At 48.6% G+C, this 13,743-nt stretch overlaps 1 protein-coding gene across 1 annotated transcript; it reads left to right on the forward strand.

Moving 5' to 3' along the window:
- The first annotated feature begins 4,445 nt into the window (after nt 1–4,445).
- LOC123374093 (beta-microseminoprotein-like) lies at nt 4,446–13,424 on the forward strand. The gene is made up of 4 exons (XM_045023589.1): nt 4,446–4,556; nt 10,599–10,698; nt 11,762–11,861; nt 13,067–13,424. The coding sequence occupies exons 1-4, from the start codon at nt 4,554–4,556 to the stop codon at nt 13,194–13,196; spliced, it is 333 nt and encodes a 110-aa protein (XP_044879524.1). The 5' UTR covers nt 4,446–4,553; the 3' UTR covers nt 13,197–13,424.
- The last annotated feature ends 319 nt before the right edge of the window (nt 13,425–13,743 follow it).

The raw sequence follows: 13,743 nt of genomic DNA on the forward strand, positions 1-13,743 counted from the left end.
GCAAATCACAATGTGCACAGTGACACACACAACATACAGAACAAAGATAAACACAAGGCACAAACCAAACTGGGCATAGAACAGAAATGCCACAACAGGCAGAAAAGATCAGAAGGTCCATGAATGTTTGCAGAGCAGGGCTCAGGGGTTTGCACGGCCCTTTCCCACTTTTCCACCAGTACTCCCTGTGCCCCCTCTCCCTTACTGCACTCACATACTAAGGTTACCGTAGTTGTCTTCTGAGGAGGAGGGCCCGGTAGCCTCAACACCCAGTCTGTAGGGGACTCAGTGGTGCACTTCCTAGCGCGTCCAGGTGGCTGCTCCCCCATCTCGCAGAGCCTTGCAAAGGGTGGCAGCAGCAGACACATAGAGCCGGTGCTTTTCCAAGTCTCCTGGGGCTCAGAGAATAGTCTGACTTTCCTATCACCAGCAGGGTGTGTGAGAGAGAACTGTAGGAAAGCGGTCGGTCATGACAGGGTTAACTGGGTTATCCAGAGTATTAAGGAATGGAGCTATGCCCCACTTCTCCTTTACTTCCTGTTCAGTCAGTGGGAGTTTGCTCCCCACTCTGTTGTAATGTAGTTAAAATAAAACAGAAAGGTCCCAGCCTGCAGCCCTTAGCGATCTCTGTACAAAAGGATCCGTCTGCATCTTCATCTCTGCTCGAATGAGCTGCAGGAGCCTATGGCACCAATAACAATTAGAGCAAATCCATCCTGGCAACCCTGCTGTGTGCGATAAGGCTGGATGCATGGGTTAGTGGTACCTAGCCTCAGGGTCTGTTACCAGGGACCACACATCCAGAGGGCATGAATCAGGACTGTATCTTGCACATTCCCTCCAGTGTGTACACAGTGGGTGTGTACCACATGCAACTGTCATATGCAGTATCGCCTCCGTAGGGGTTTATTGTTTCCAGAGAGCATTCAGAACAGAGGACAGCTGCTCGAGTGAAGTGCAAGGGCTGAAGTTTATTGAGGAAGGGGAATAATGAGGGGAGTGGAATTATCAATAAGGCAAACAGATGCGACATTTTACAGAACACAGAATGAGACAGATGGTTCCCAGAATTCCCTGGTTCCTGGCTGGCCTTTCGAGATCCCAAAGTCCCTCATACTTTACAAGTGACCCTATGATTCCTAGCAGAGGCTGCATGTACATGGCAGAAGTACGGCACTGTGACACCGACTGAGTTAAACAATAGTCCAAATATGCCCAAGGGGCAGGGCTGGCTTTAGGAAGTGTGGGGCCCAATTCGAACAGTTTCGACAGGGCCCCAGCAGGGATGACAAAAAAAGAAAACAAAAAAACCACCACCACATGGGGCTTGTACTCACCGGGCAGTGCTCCGTGTCTTCGGCGGCAGTTCGGCAGCAGGTCCTTCACTTGCTCCAGGTCCAGGCACTGAAGGACCCGCTGCCAAAGTGCTGCCGAAGTCCCAGAGCAAGCAAAGGACCCGCCGCTGAAGACCCAGAGCACTGCCAGGTGAGTAAAAATTAAAAAGGCGCCTCTAGCCAGGGAAGGGATACTCACTGGGCGCGGGGCCCTCTTAGGCATGGAGCCCGATTCAGGGGAATTGGTGGAATAAGCCTAAAGCCGGCCCTGCCAAGGGGTAAGAAGAGGGTGAAAGATCCTAAGGCTGCAAGTTTTGGGGTCTGATCCCCAGCTGGTATAGACTAGCTCAGCACCACGCTGAGGATCGGGCCCTTCATTATCACTAGTGGGGAGCAAGGGGGCAGAAACTCATTTCCAATAAAGATCCATGAAACATTTTGCAAGTTTTTATTGAGTCCCGGTCTCTCTTATCTCAGTTTCCACTGCCTGAATTCCGAGCCTGTCTGCACACCTTTAATGAATACACAGATACAAGTTACACTGTGGAGATAGGAGTGGAAAATATATTTTGGATGCAAAAATGCCTCTCCAAATCCTAAATTGCCAAAGTTGCATCTGAATTTGCTTTCTGACATTCAGCTTAGTGATGATTTTTGCCAAGGTCTGCACGAGCAAGGGCCGGTCAGGAACACTGATAGGACAGGTGGGTGCTGATTTACAGGGAGTCTCCACCAACAGCCCGAGGGGTGAGATGGGGGCTGGGTCCCCGCTAGTCCTTGCTGTGTGCTGATTTTGGAGTCAGGTATAAGATGCCGTGCCTCCATGTGTAAGAACACAGTGACTGTGTGTTTCTGGTCCATGCTTGGTCTCCAGGGGACAGAACCTCCCCATGGACTCTCCAGTCAGACTCCTCCTGTCTGTAGACTTCCTTTGTGGGAGAGTATAATGCCTGTATGCATCTGCTGAAGCTCTCCCTACAGATACACAGAACAAACACCCACGAGCTACAGCACTGGGTAGAGGGCATTTATAAGGGCCTGCCAACTCCCAAATCCCTCCGCTGAACCCAGAGGGAACTCCTGGGTCACCAGGTCTAGGAAACTCCCATCCAAAAGAGAAGGAGCAGCCACTGCTTGGGAGGGGCCTTGGCAGTTCTCTGGAATTGGCTGTTGGGCTGCTGTTCACCTCACCCTCTCGTCCCACTGCCACCCCACCCCACGCTCCCCACTGTGCTTAGCCTCTCTCACCCCACTACTCTCTCTACCTGCCTCTTCCTGTACCCCTCCTCTTACCCCAACAGTCCTCCCCAACCTCCTGCACCTGGCAAACCCCAATGTCCTTGACAGATAAATACAAACCAACATCTGTCTGTACCAACAGAGACATGACAGTGCCCTCCCCCATGCTGCCATCACCCTGATCTCCCCGCTGCTATGCTGTAACCCAGTGCCGCACCCTGGGTCTGGCTTTGTCTTCTTAGGCAGTCAGCTCTTTGCAGCAGTGGCCATTCCTCCCTTGGTGCTGGAGGGGCACGATCCTGACCAGAGCTCTGCCAAGTTATAAACGGTACCTCAGGAGCAGTCCCTCCCTCAGGGAAGGCAGGGGAGCATCTCCGGTTTAGCTTCTATACTCAGGAATCCAATGGTAGCATGTATTATCGTTGTATGGTAGAGGCCCCAGTTGAGATGGGCCAGGCTCTGTGAGAAGATGTAGCGAGAGACAGGCGCTGCCTCAAAGAACTTACACCCCACACAGACACAGGCCGGGAATGTGAACGGAGGCATAAGAAGCACCACAATTTGCCCAAGCTCTCCAGCAGGCCAGTGGCCAAGGCAGGAATAGAAGCCAGATGTCCTGACTCCCAGGCCCTACACCCTAGGCCACGCTGCCTCCCTGGCGCTATCTGTACTTTTGCTCCTGTGAGCAGGATCCGAGTCCCATGCAGGGTCCATTGCACTGCACTGCCTTAGGTGACAGTTACCTTGTACATGATGTGGCTCCTTAGCTATTGTGCTTAGCTTTGTGCAGCAGAATCTGTCCCTGTCATATTGGGCTGCAGAAAAAGATGGACTCTTTTAGCCTCCCAAAAGATGGACTCCTCTAGTCTCCCAAAGCTAGAAGCCCAGGAACATGGTCACTTGGCCCCCTCTGAGTAGTTTGAGGAAGGGTCCAGCTAGGTTTCATACACAGAATCCAGACTTCCAAGGACCCACCCCATCCACAAGGGCCTTGCTTTTTCCACAAGGACCCACCCTCCCCTTAGGGGGAGCTGTTACAGGGTAGGAAGGGGGGGGGTGATTTCTTGGAAGTTTGGCTTCTGCGATGGCTGAAGGTCTCTGCCACAGAAGAGGGTGTAGGGTCAATCCCTGTGAACTGAGCCTGCGGAATCCACTCTGTAATGTCCAACTCTGCAGACTTCTCAGCTCTAGTGACAACAAGTCCCCAGTAGCTGTAGTTTTTCTCAAGTGCTGAGACGGTCCCCTGGCTTTTGCAGTGCTAGACACTTCCAAACGATACCCCTGCCATTAACAGCCGGATTCCTCCAGCGGCTCTCCCTCTCACTCATACCAGCCCAGAGACAGAAATACCACCACTGGGCCCACAGGTGAATCTGTTCCCTGCATGCCGGGCTCTGGAGCTCTGAGAAATACCAGCCTTGCGAATGTGTGGCCCTGGAGGATGGAAGGTTGGGTTGATCCCTGCAGAGCGGGGTTATCCTTCTTTTCACTTAATATCCCCCCAGAGGCTTTTCCTAGGGTTAACCATTCGGCTCAGTTTGCGCATAGTCACTGTATGACTGGATTCCTGCATGCAACTGCTGCTGCTTAGGCTGAAAGGTTAGTGCTTCATATAAGCCTTGAGGCCCAGGAAGTGTTGGTAATAAAGTCTGATATGAATCCTTATCCGCACTTGCTAGTCTTGATAACACTTGACTCAAAACCCCACACAGCTGCTGTATAGCTCCGTGTCGGGTGCACAGAAATCTTGCCCTTTCATTTCAGAACTAAACTTATAATTGGGTAAACATTTTAATGATGTCCACCTCTGTAAAATCATTCTGCAGAAACCTCTATCAGAGCTATTTGCATCATTGTGTTTGCTCAAGGACTGGCACTGCAAACAACTCATCTTCATACCCTAGATAAGTTTATATAAATACATTGCAAACAGACTTCCCACAGGCTGTCTGCTCCTTTGAGACCAAGGACTTTGCAAGAATGGTAAGTTGTTGTGTTTCATATTTTAAAAGGTGGCTGCACATTGCTACTGATTTTAAAGTAGATATTTGGGGCCTGATTTGAGAAGTGCTGGGTGCCAATAGCTCTAAATGACATAAATAGAAGATTCCAGGTACTTAGCAACTCTGGAAAAAAATCAGACCCCAGATGATTTTACCAGCCGGGGTATGCAAAGAGACTAAAAAGTTTTGAATCAGGCCTTTGCATTATAACCTTGTTTTCACATGCTCATAACTTTTGGAAAAATTCTCTTTGCTGGCTGAAATCATCCCTGCTTACTCTCAGCCCAGAGTTGAATTTTGTGTGTTTATTGCAGGGAGTTTAGCTCAAAGCTGTCCAGCTGTTTCAGAGTTAAGGAGAGGAGAACATTTTCCCATTTTAAGTGAATGTTACTGTGCATTTTTTTAGTCACCTTCAGCTCAAATATAGCTGAACTTTACCCCTGGACACTTCCAGTCTCACTCCAAGTTAGGCCCTTCCTTTGATTAAAAACCCCCCAAACCGCTGAGTGAAAGAGGCTTCAAGTCTTGATTTCACACTTGCTTAACAGTATCATCCATCCCAACTGTAGGGAAAGTTACCAGGGACCTGTCTATATTTCACTGAAATCAGCAGGAAGACTCCTATTGACTTTAGAGGGTTTTGACTCTAATACTTCGGGCAGCTGTAAGGGCTAAATCCTGTCTACTGGCTGCATGGGGAGAACCCCATTGCTGTTTTGCTGTGCAAGGAGACTTAGGTTCCATGGGGTGTATGTATGACCTACATATGGTGAGAATCCAAGCTCCATGAGGGAGGCTGGGGACGAGGCAGGGCGGTTAGTGCTTGGTTAATATCCTACCTTTGTAAAGATATCTTCAATATTATTCTCTATCCCTTTCCTAATACAGTCTAGCATCCCATTAGCTCTGGTTGGACTGTTGCTGCCCACTGAGCAAATGGTTTACACTGGACTGTCCACAGCAGCACCCTGCCTAATCTCCGCCTCTTCTCCACCTCCTCCCCTGAGCATGCGGCTCCCCGCTCCTCCTCCCTCCCTCCTGGAAAATGCTAAGCGCCGCCAAACAGCTGTTTGGCAGCAGGAAGTGCCTGGAGGTAGGCAGAGGAGCAGGGACAGTGGACGAGGAGAGCTTGACGGCCATAAGATATAATTCTGGGGGGATGGGTGGGGCATGGGGAGCTTGGTAGGTCACAGCAATAACTCCACGGGCCGCCGCGTGTTTGAGACCCCTGCTTTAAGGGAATAATGTGCCACCTTATCATCTCAAATACTTATTCAGACACTTCAGTTTAAACACTCTGACTAGATAAAACCGCAAAACAAGTGTATTAACTGCAAGGAGATTGATTTTAAGTGAGTACATAAAAAAGTCAGAAATGGTTACAAGGAAAACAAAGATAAGATGTTTACTAATGTCTAATTTGACAATCTATATTAGAGTCAAACAAAGCTTCTCATCACATGCTCCAGTAGATTACTGACCAAACTCTTGGGTCAGGACCCCCTCCCCCAATGGCTGCTTCCTTTGTCTCTTCAGGTGCAGTGAAATGTGATGTGCCTCTTGTTTATAGCTTCAGTCCCCCTCTTGACAAATATTTCCAGATGAGGACTTGGAGCCTAAGGCAGTGTCTACACTGCCACTTTCAGCGCTAAAACTTTAGTCCTTCAGGGGTGTGAAAAAACACCCTCCTAAATGACAAATGTTTTAGTGCTGAAAAGTGCCACTATAGACAGTGCTTTATCGCCGAGTGGTTTTTTTTATCACTGGGAGAGTGCTCTCCCGGCAATAAAGCGTGACTACACTGCCCATGTCACAGCGCTGCTGCGGCCACACTGTAACATGGGCAGTGTAGACATACCCTTAGAGTCTATGTGTAAGGATATTCCATGATCATTTTGTCACTTGTTGAACTTCCTTTGTCTTCCCTTTCCTGCTTGATGACACTGTTTACTGCTTAAATGCGAAATAAACAGAGCGCACAATACCTTGTTTAGAACAGACCTGTCTGCCAATTTCTGTTTGGGCAGGGCTGTGGGTTTTGGAACATGTGTTAATAACGCAGTCTTACAACTTCACATACAATGTTGCCAATAGTTTATCAGGACAACTCTGACTAGCAAATTATGAGTTTCCAAAAGATACCTCACAAGGCATCCTTTGTACAAAGATGATTTACAATCGCATGTAGGGTGTGAACACAGGGATGCATTCCATCACATGGGTTGTGCATATGGTTTGTTTTGTTCCTGCCAGTGGGCATTACGCTGCAATGAATGTTTGCCTAGCTTTTTTGCTGCATTTACAAACAGGGCCGGTGCAAGGATGTTTTGCGCCCTAGGTGAAACTTCCACCTTGTGCCCCTCCCCCGCCCTGAGGTGCCCCCCCCGTGGCAGCTCCCCCCCTCCGCCCTGAGGCGCCCCCCTTGCAGCAGCTCCCCACCCCCCACCCTCTGCCCTAAGGCACCCTCCCCTGCCCCAGCTCACCTCTGCTCCGTGCACGCTGGTGCTGCTTCACTTCTCCTGCCTCTAAGGCTTGCAACACCAATCAGCTTAGGCGCTGCAAGCCTGGGAGGCAGGAGAAGTGAAGCAGCCACGGTGTGTTCAGGGAGGAGGAGGCGGGGCAGGAGTGAGCTGGAGCGGGGAGTTCTCCTGCGTGCCACCCCCTCCCTTACTTGCTGCAGGCAGCCCTCCCCGTGCTCCCCTGCCCCAGCTCCCTCCGCCTAAATGCCGGCGGTGACTGGGGCAGCCAAAGATCCGGCTGCCGCAGTCACTGCTGAAGAAAATGGCGCCCCCCAAATCCTAGTGCCACAACCAGAATCAGAGGAAAATATCATAATCCTCCGAAGACTAAAACTATTGTGTGCCAGAGGCAGAGAACAGAAGAAACCTAGGTGTCCAGTGCCTGAGGACCCATATTATATGAAATACACCCAGATAATCCAAGGAGGGACCCATCCCCCATACTGTAGAGGAAGGTGAAAAGAACCCCAAGGTTCTGACCTAAGGAAAATTACTTCCTCACCGCAGATTTCGGGAACTGTTAGACCCTGAGCATATGAGCAAGAACCAGTCAGCCAAGCACCTGAGAGAATAGTCAGAGCTCTGGGCCATCCCTGTCCAGTGTCCCATCTTTAGCCATGGCCATCCCTGGTGCTTCAAAGGAAGGAAAGAGAAACCACAGTAAAAACACCTCTCCTCCACCCCACCATAATACACTGCAGGGGGAGGGTGGGGAGATTCCCTTCCTGCAGGTGACCAGCTGAAGCCCTGAAGCATGAAATTTTAGGAACATTAAGCATGTACTGGAAAGGACCCCTTGGGTTGCTGAGCCCTGCCCGCCACCATTTCAAGGAGCCCCATTGTACAATTCCACTCAGACATTTAGCAAGCTGCAGCAACCAGAGCCAGAGGAGCCAGAGAAGCAGCCCAGGATGCAGGTCAGAGCTGTGAGCAGAGTCACAGAAGCAGCCTGCAAAGCAGACCTGCCCTGGGAGCAGAGCTACAGCAACCAGAGCCAGAAGGGCCAGAGAAGCAGCCCAGGGAGCTGAAGGCAGAGCAGCAGCAGCCGTGCTGAGGCAGAGTGGAGCTGGAGCTGGAGCAGTCCAGAGCTGGGTGCGGTGAGCAGCTGGGGAGAGCAAGGGGGACCCTGGGCAGTGGGCCCAGCACAGGTAGACACCTCAGCTAAGAGGCTCTGCAGGCCGGACTTGGAGGGGGATTGTAACCCTGACAGGGCGGGGGCGACGCGGGGAAGAAGGGTCCTGCCACCTAGAGCCTATGGCCACCACCAGAGCAAGTGTCCAACCCGCAGCGTCCCTGCAGCACAGCCAGGGCCTGAGAAGGAGGCCTGGGACCTACAAGGAACAGACTGTGAATGGCCCTGAGATCCCAGAGACACTGTTTGTGATGTTCCCTGCCACAGAGTGGGGTGATGTGTTTTCCTTTAACCTTTCCCATTTTTCCTTATTCTTTTTTTAAAATTAATTGTTAATTAAACAACTTGTATTTGCTTTAAATTGTATGAAATGATCAGTGGGTCAGGGAGGTGCCCAGTGCAGAGAGAGTACTCTGGAGTGGGGACACCCTAGCCCCTGTCCTAAGTGACAGCAGGGTTGGGGGTCGAGCCCCCCAGGAATCCTGGGCCCAGCCTTGTTGAGGTTACGAGGACTCTGCCAGACAGGAGAATGGAAGGGGAGTCCTCGAGGGCAGGGAGGCCTCTGGGTAAAGGAAGTGGGAGCGAGGACTCAGATCCTTTCGCTAGCCCACTTCCCCGGAGTAGTGCAGAAGCCAGGAAAGTTCCCCACAATAGTGGGACCATTCCCCCGCTTACATATAGCTCTCGTTGCTGTAGCATCTAAGCACCAACATGGTTCAGTTGAAGAGCTGGCAATGGATTTCAGAATGCCTCACCCCCCGTTTCTTGCTCTAACCAGTAGGCTACAATCCATCCCTTAACTCAACAGCAACCCTGTGAAAGAGGGCAATGCCTAGCACTGATGTCTCGTGAAATCTTCTAGGTCTTTGAGACAGCACAGCAGCCGAAGGAGTGGAATTCTGCCACTTTTCTTGTCATTATACCGCATCTGTCTCCATCTCTAATATATGTAAGCTTGTCTTGAAGGCCTCGCACTGCTAGCACATCAGCAGAAATGATGTTTGCTGATTGCCGGTGTGAGCAGCACTGACCAAAACTCAGAATTTCTGATTCGGGGGACATTTCATTGTGCTAAAATTTGGCTTCATTCTTAATTTGAACAAAACCAAATTAAAACATTTCCTGCAAACCAGAAATTCCATAAAATATTCATTTTGGAAATACTGGCAGGTGAAGTTTCTGAAATGAAACATGTTCCCCAGGCCTAAGCATGATTCTCATCAGTTTCCCTGCTGCACATCAGTGACTAGAGAGCCCCTAGGGTTTCTCGCTCCCAGCTCCGTGGCAGAGATCCTGGAAGCACAGAGGATCCCAGCTTGAGTCAGAGCTCTCAGGGCTTCCTACTTCACCCTGAGATTCCACAGCCCTGGGGCAATCTACATGATGGGGATACTCCAGAGCCAAAGACCCTGGAATTCCATGCAATCCACCAGTGTGGTAGGAAACCAAACCATTTTCTGTCGGAACTGTGCCTGTGGTTTATCCAAACTCAGCGCTTAATTTGTGCTGGGGCTTGCCAGGGCTGAGCCTTGGCGCTCTAGGCGTGGCAGTTTATAATCCCAACACCTCTGGGCTCGCTGCATCAGCTACAAACATAAACATTACTTGAGCCCCAGCACTCCATTGCTGAGCCCCAGCACCTCTTTCATTACAAATTAAGCAGTGAGCAAACCTGATACGTTTCCCCAGAAAATGTTGGGGTCAACAATTGGCAGTTCGATCAGAACATTCCCAACCAGCTCTAGGAGGGAGACTGTCAGAAAGCTTCCAATCCAGCCACACAAAGTGAAACTTTATTTAGTGCCTTGCCGAGCCAAAACTTCCTCTTACCGACTGGACAAATTTCAGGAACTTCTTCAAAAATCTCTCCAGAACAGACTTATATATATTAAAATTGCTCAGTAGTAGGCCTTGCAAAATACTTGTTTTCACACAGTGTATAATTTCACTGCAAAAATTTCCCACAGGTTCTGAGCCCTTTGAAAGCTCACATTTTACAACAGTAAATCAAAGATTCAGGTTTCCCAAGCTGGTAGCCCTATCTTGAAGTATTTGTTTTAAACTTGCTATCTGGGTGCATTCGAGAGAACCACCTGACTAAATGTGGGTATATTTATTGAATGCCTGCAGGAATCCATCACGAGATTAAGACACTGGCTATAATTTTATGAATTCTGTTTGTTTGCTATGAGCTGCCCAGGTTTATATTATTATTTTTTATTTGTGTGTCCTCTTTGGAACTGTCTCCTTTTTGAATTTTGTTTTGTACCAAGATTTTTCCTGTTTGTTTCTATAGAAATGAACAAGCTTTAGCTGGTAACTATCGAAAAGCCACATAATCCTTGTCACGGGCCTTATTTCCCTCTTACAGAAGTGTTTCCTGGGTTTCCTTCTTGCCATTGGCATCTTGGTGACACTATGTGACGCAGACTGTTATTTTCTACCAGCTGGCCCACAGAAACCTACTATAGGTGAGAACCACAACAGCTCTCTGGATTGCTCTATATTAGCTGACTGCCACTGTGAATAGCCGGGAAGCATATGAAAGAGGGGAATGTAGGGTACCAAACAAAATTATGTTTTTAGAGTGACAGGTAGCTGTAGGGTGACCAGATTTCCCAATTTTATAGGGACAGTCTCAATTTTGGGGTCTTTTTCTTATATAGGCTTCTCTTACCCTCCACCCCCCGTCCTGATTTTTCACACTTGCTGTCTGGTTATCCTAGGTAGCTGGCAAGAGGAGTACACAAAGGCATCACACATGGCCAATTTCTAATGGATTTAGCTCAAGCAAGTAGCTTGTGTGCATTCTGATTCTGCGTAGTGACACCATCCATTCTAGCTGGAGTCTCCCAACTGTGTTCTATCTCCAAGGAATCAAAGACACGACCCCAGAGTGTGCTCCTTCCAAAGCTGTGGGTCTCCAGAGGGGTTCTGCTGATTTTGGAAGAGACGAAGTGATGCTGTCATCAGTTTGCATGTGCCAACTCCCATCGGAATTGATGGTAGTTTTGAATGCACCACAATGGCAGGATATGATCCTAGCTAGTTTACTGCTTATTGTCACAAAAGATTCATCCCAGAAGTGCAGAAAGGAGAAAAGAAGCTCATGCTCTTAAAGATAGATAAAACACAGAGGATAGGTCCATCAATGGCTATTAGCCAGGATGGGCAGGGATGGTGTTCCTAGCCTCTGTTTGCCAGAGGCTAGGAATGGGTGACAGGGGATGGATTAGTTGATGATTACCGGTTCTGTTCATTCCTTCTGGGGCACTTGGCATTGGACACAGTCAGAAGACAGGATACTGGGCTAGATGGACCTTTGATCTGACCCAATATGGCTGTTCTTATGTTCTAAGTAATAAATGAGACTGAAATGTCATTCAGGTGGGCATAAGAGCGGAATTAATGGCACTCTGCCTGCAGAAACCTGAAGTTTATTTGCAACATGTACAGACACGGTGAAGTTTTTAGTCCAATGTTGAAGTTTAAGTGAAAGGTCAGCTTTTATTTTGTTTTATTTGTGTATTGCAGGTTGTATTCAAGATGGAAAACTATATCGATATGGTGCCACTTGGATTAAGGACTGCTACCGTTGCAACTGCAACCAGGGCGGAATAGGCTGTTGCTCCATGTAAGTTCAACAGAACCCAGTAGCAATGTTTTCAGTGTGAAAACCACAGTGACCCTCTTGCCATCCATACTTTGAATGAACAAACTCCCCAAGTCACAACTCCACCAAGGGCTGTTTTCCTGGTCTTCATCATAGCCTTGGAGAAAGTCACTTGATCACTCCTAATCTTGTCTTGAGTGTTGGCTTTACCACCCATTAGGCCTATGGCTGCATTCTCCTTAGCTTACATCTTACCCCCTGGTGTTGGAGGCAGCCTCGCTGGACACTCATCTTGTTGCATGGCTGTATGTTGCATGGCTTCTTTAGAAATTCTTGTGACAGTGGCAAATCCCTGGTTTACATTGGGGTAGAAGATAGTCACAGTTGGCTAAAACCACACAGGAGGTAATGAGAAATAATTTGTCCAGCTGAAATGATATGGAGCGTTTAAGCTTGAAGAATGGAGTTAATGGAAATTGGGTCTAGTACTGCTCCCTTTGTGAAAAATGCCCAGCGGATTTTTGATGATCAGAGGGGATGTAATACCTCAATTTTTCAGAGAGGCAGGATGGTCCAGTAGTTAGCACTCTCGTGTAGCACTTTGGGAAACCCACGTTCAATACCCTGCTCTGACACAAATTTCAAGTGTAACCTTGGACAAAGTTGCTTGGGCCCAGATCCTCAAGAAGGCACCTAAGTTCCGTTGAAATAACGGATGTTAGGAGCCTAAATACCCTTGAGGGTCTGCGAGCCCCATTTCTCTAGCCATAAGATGAGGCTAGTAGCACTTCCCCAGCTCTCAGGGGTGCTGGGAAGATCCAGTTGTTAGCGGTTGTGAAGTTTTCAGATGTCATGGTGATGGGGGACATCTAGAGTTCCCACTGAAGTAAATCTCTTCTCTGCAGCAATGTCTACAAAACGCTCAACACTCGCTAGACAGCTGGTTTGCTGGGATCATTGTCTATCTTGCTGACTAAGATCACTTCCTTGTTCTATTTGTTTTATCCCTTGTTTATCTGTAGCCTCACACTGAGCTTGTAAACTCTCTGAGGCAGGGGCTCTCTCTATTTACAGAGCGTTTTGGTTTAAAACAAATTGCCAGTTCAAAGCTAGCAAGGACACACCTGGAAAGCTGTCCCATGACCTGGTGATTGATTGTGTTTAGCTATTGTCAGAGTTAGCCTGACATGTCTCACACCAATGCTTATTTTCCTTCCCAATGCTAGCTTTGGTCGTCCTACTGGCTTTGATGAAAAGAAATGTAAACTCATCTTCCATAAGGAGTCCTGCAGCTACTTGTTGGTGCAGAAGGCCAATCCCTCTAAAACTTGTCCGTTCACGAGCATGGTTGGTTGAGGAGTAACCTCCTTGGAAGAACCTACCTTCCAGGTTTAAGTCACTCATGGAATAATTCCTTTCTTGGATCCTAGTAATTGTAGATGTGTTTTAAGATTTGCCACCGGCATGCTGTACTTTCCCTATCAACTGTGTAACCTTTCTTCATTCTCGTATCTTGGAGATCAGCATTGTTTCTATATAATTCTAGGTCTGTCATCGTAACTGAATTCTGCCAGAGATCTTGGCTGATGAATGATTAAATAAAACAGCCAGGTAAAGCATCAAAAAAGTCTGAGTTTTTTCCTTCTTAAGAAATGATGGGGTCCCTTCTTCTCCCTCTTCCTATTAGACGGCCAGGGAGTGACAAGGGGAGCACCAGCATTCCTGGAACACTTTTAATAATTGGTGAGCTGCTTTGGAATTCCCCAGACAGTATCATCTGCACTGTTTGTCAGGTTCAGCTCCGACTGTAAAAGAACCAGAGGTGAAACCCAGCCTCCGGTGACGCCAATGCAAAACGTCCATTGATTTCAACAGGGCCAGGGTTTCAGCCCAGAGACATGGG

This window comes from Mauremys mutica, chromosome 7, assembly GCF_020497125.1.
Source record: "Mauremys mutica isolate MM-2020 ecotype Southern chromosome 7, ASM2049712v1, whole genome shotgun sequence".
NCBI lineage: Eukaryota > Metazoa > Chordata > Testudines > Geoemydidae > Mauremys > Mauremys mutica.

Coding starts and splice junctions, on each gene's coding strand:
- LOC123374093 (XM_045023589.1), top strand. Junction 10,699..11,761: donor CCCACAGAAACCTACTATAG/GTGAGAACCACA, acceptor TGTGTATTGCAG/GTTGTATTCAAGATGGAAAA. Junction 11,862..13,066: donor GGAATAGGCTGTTGCTCCAT/GTAAGTTCAACA, acceptor TCCCAATGCTAG/CTTTGGTCGTCCTACTGGCT.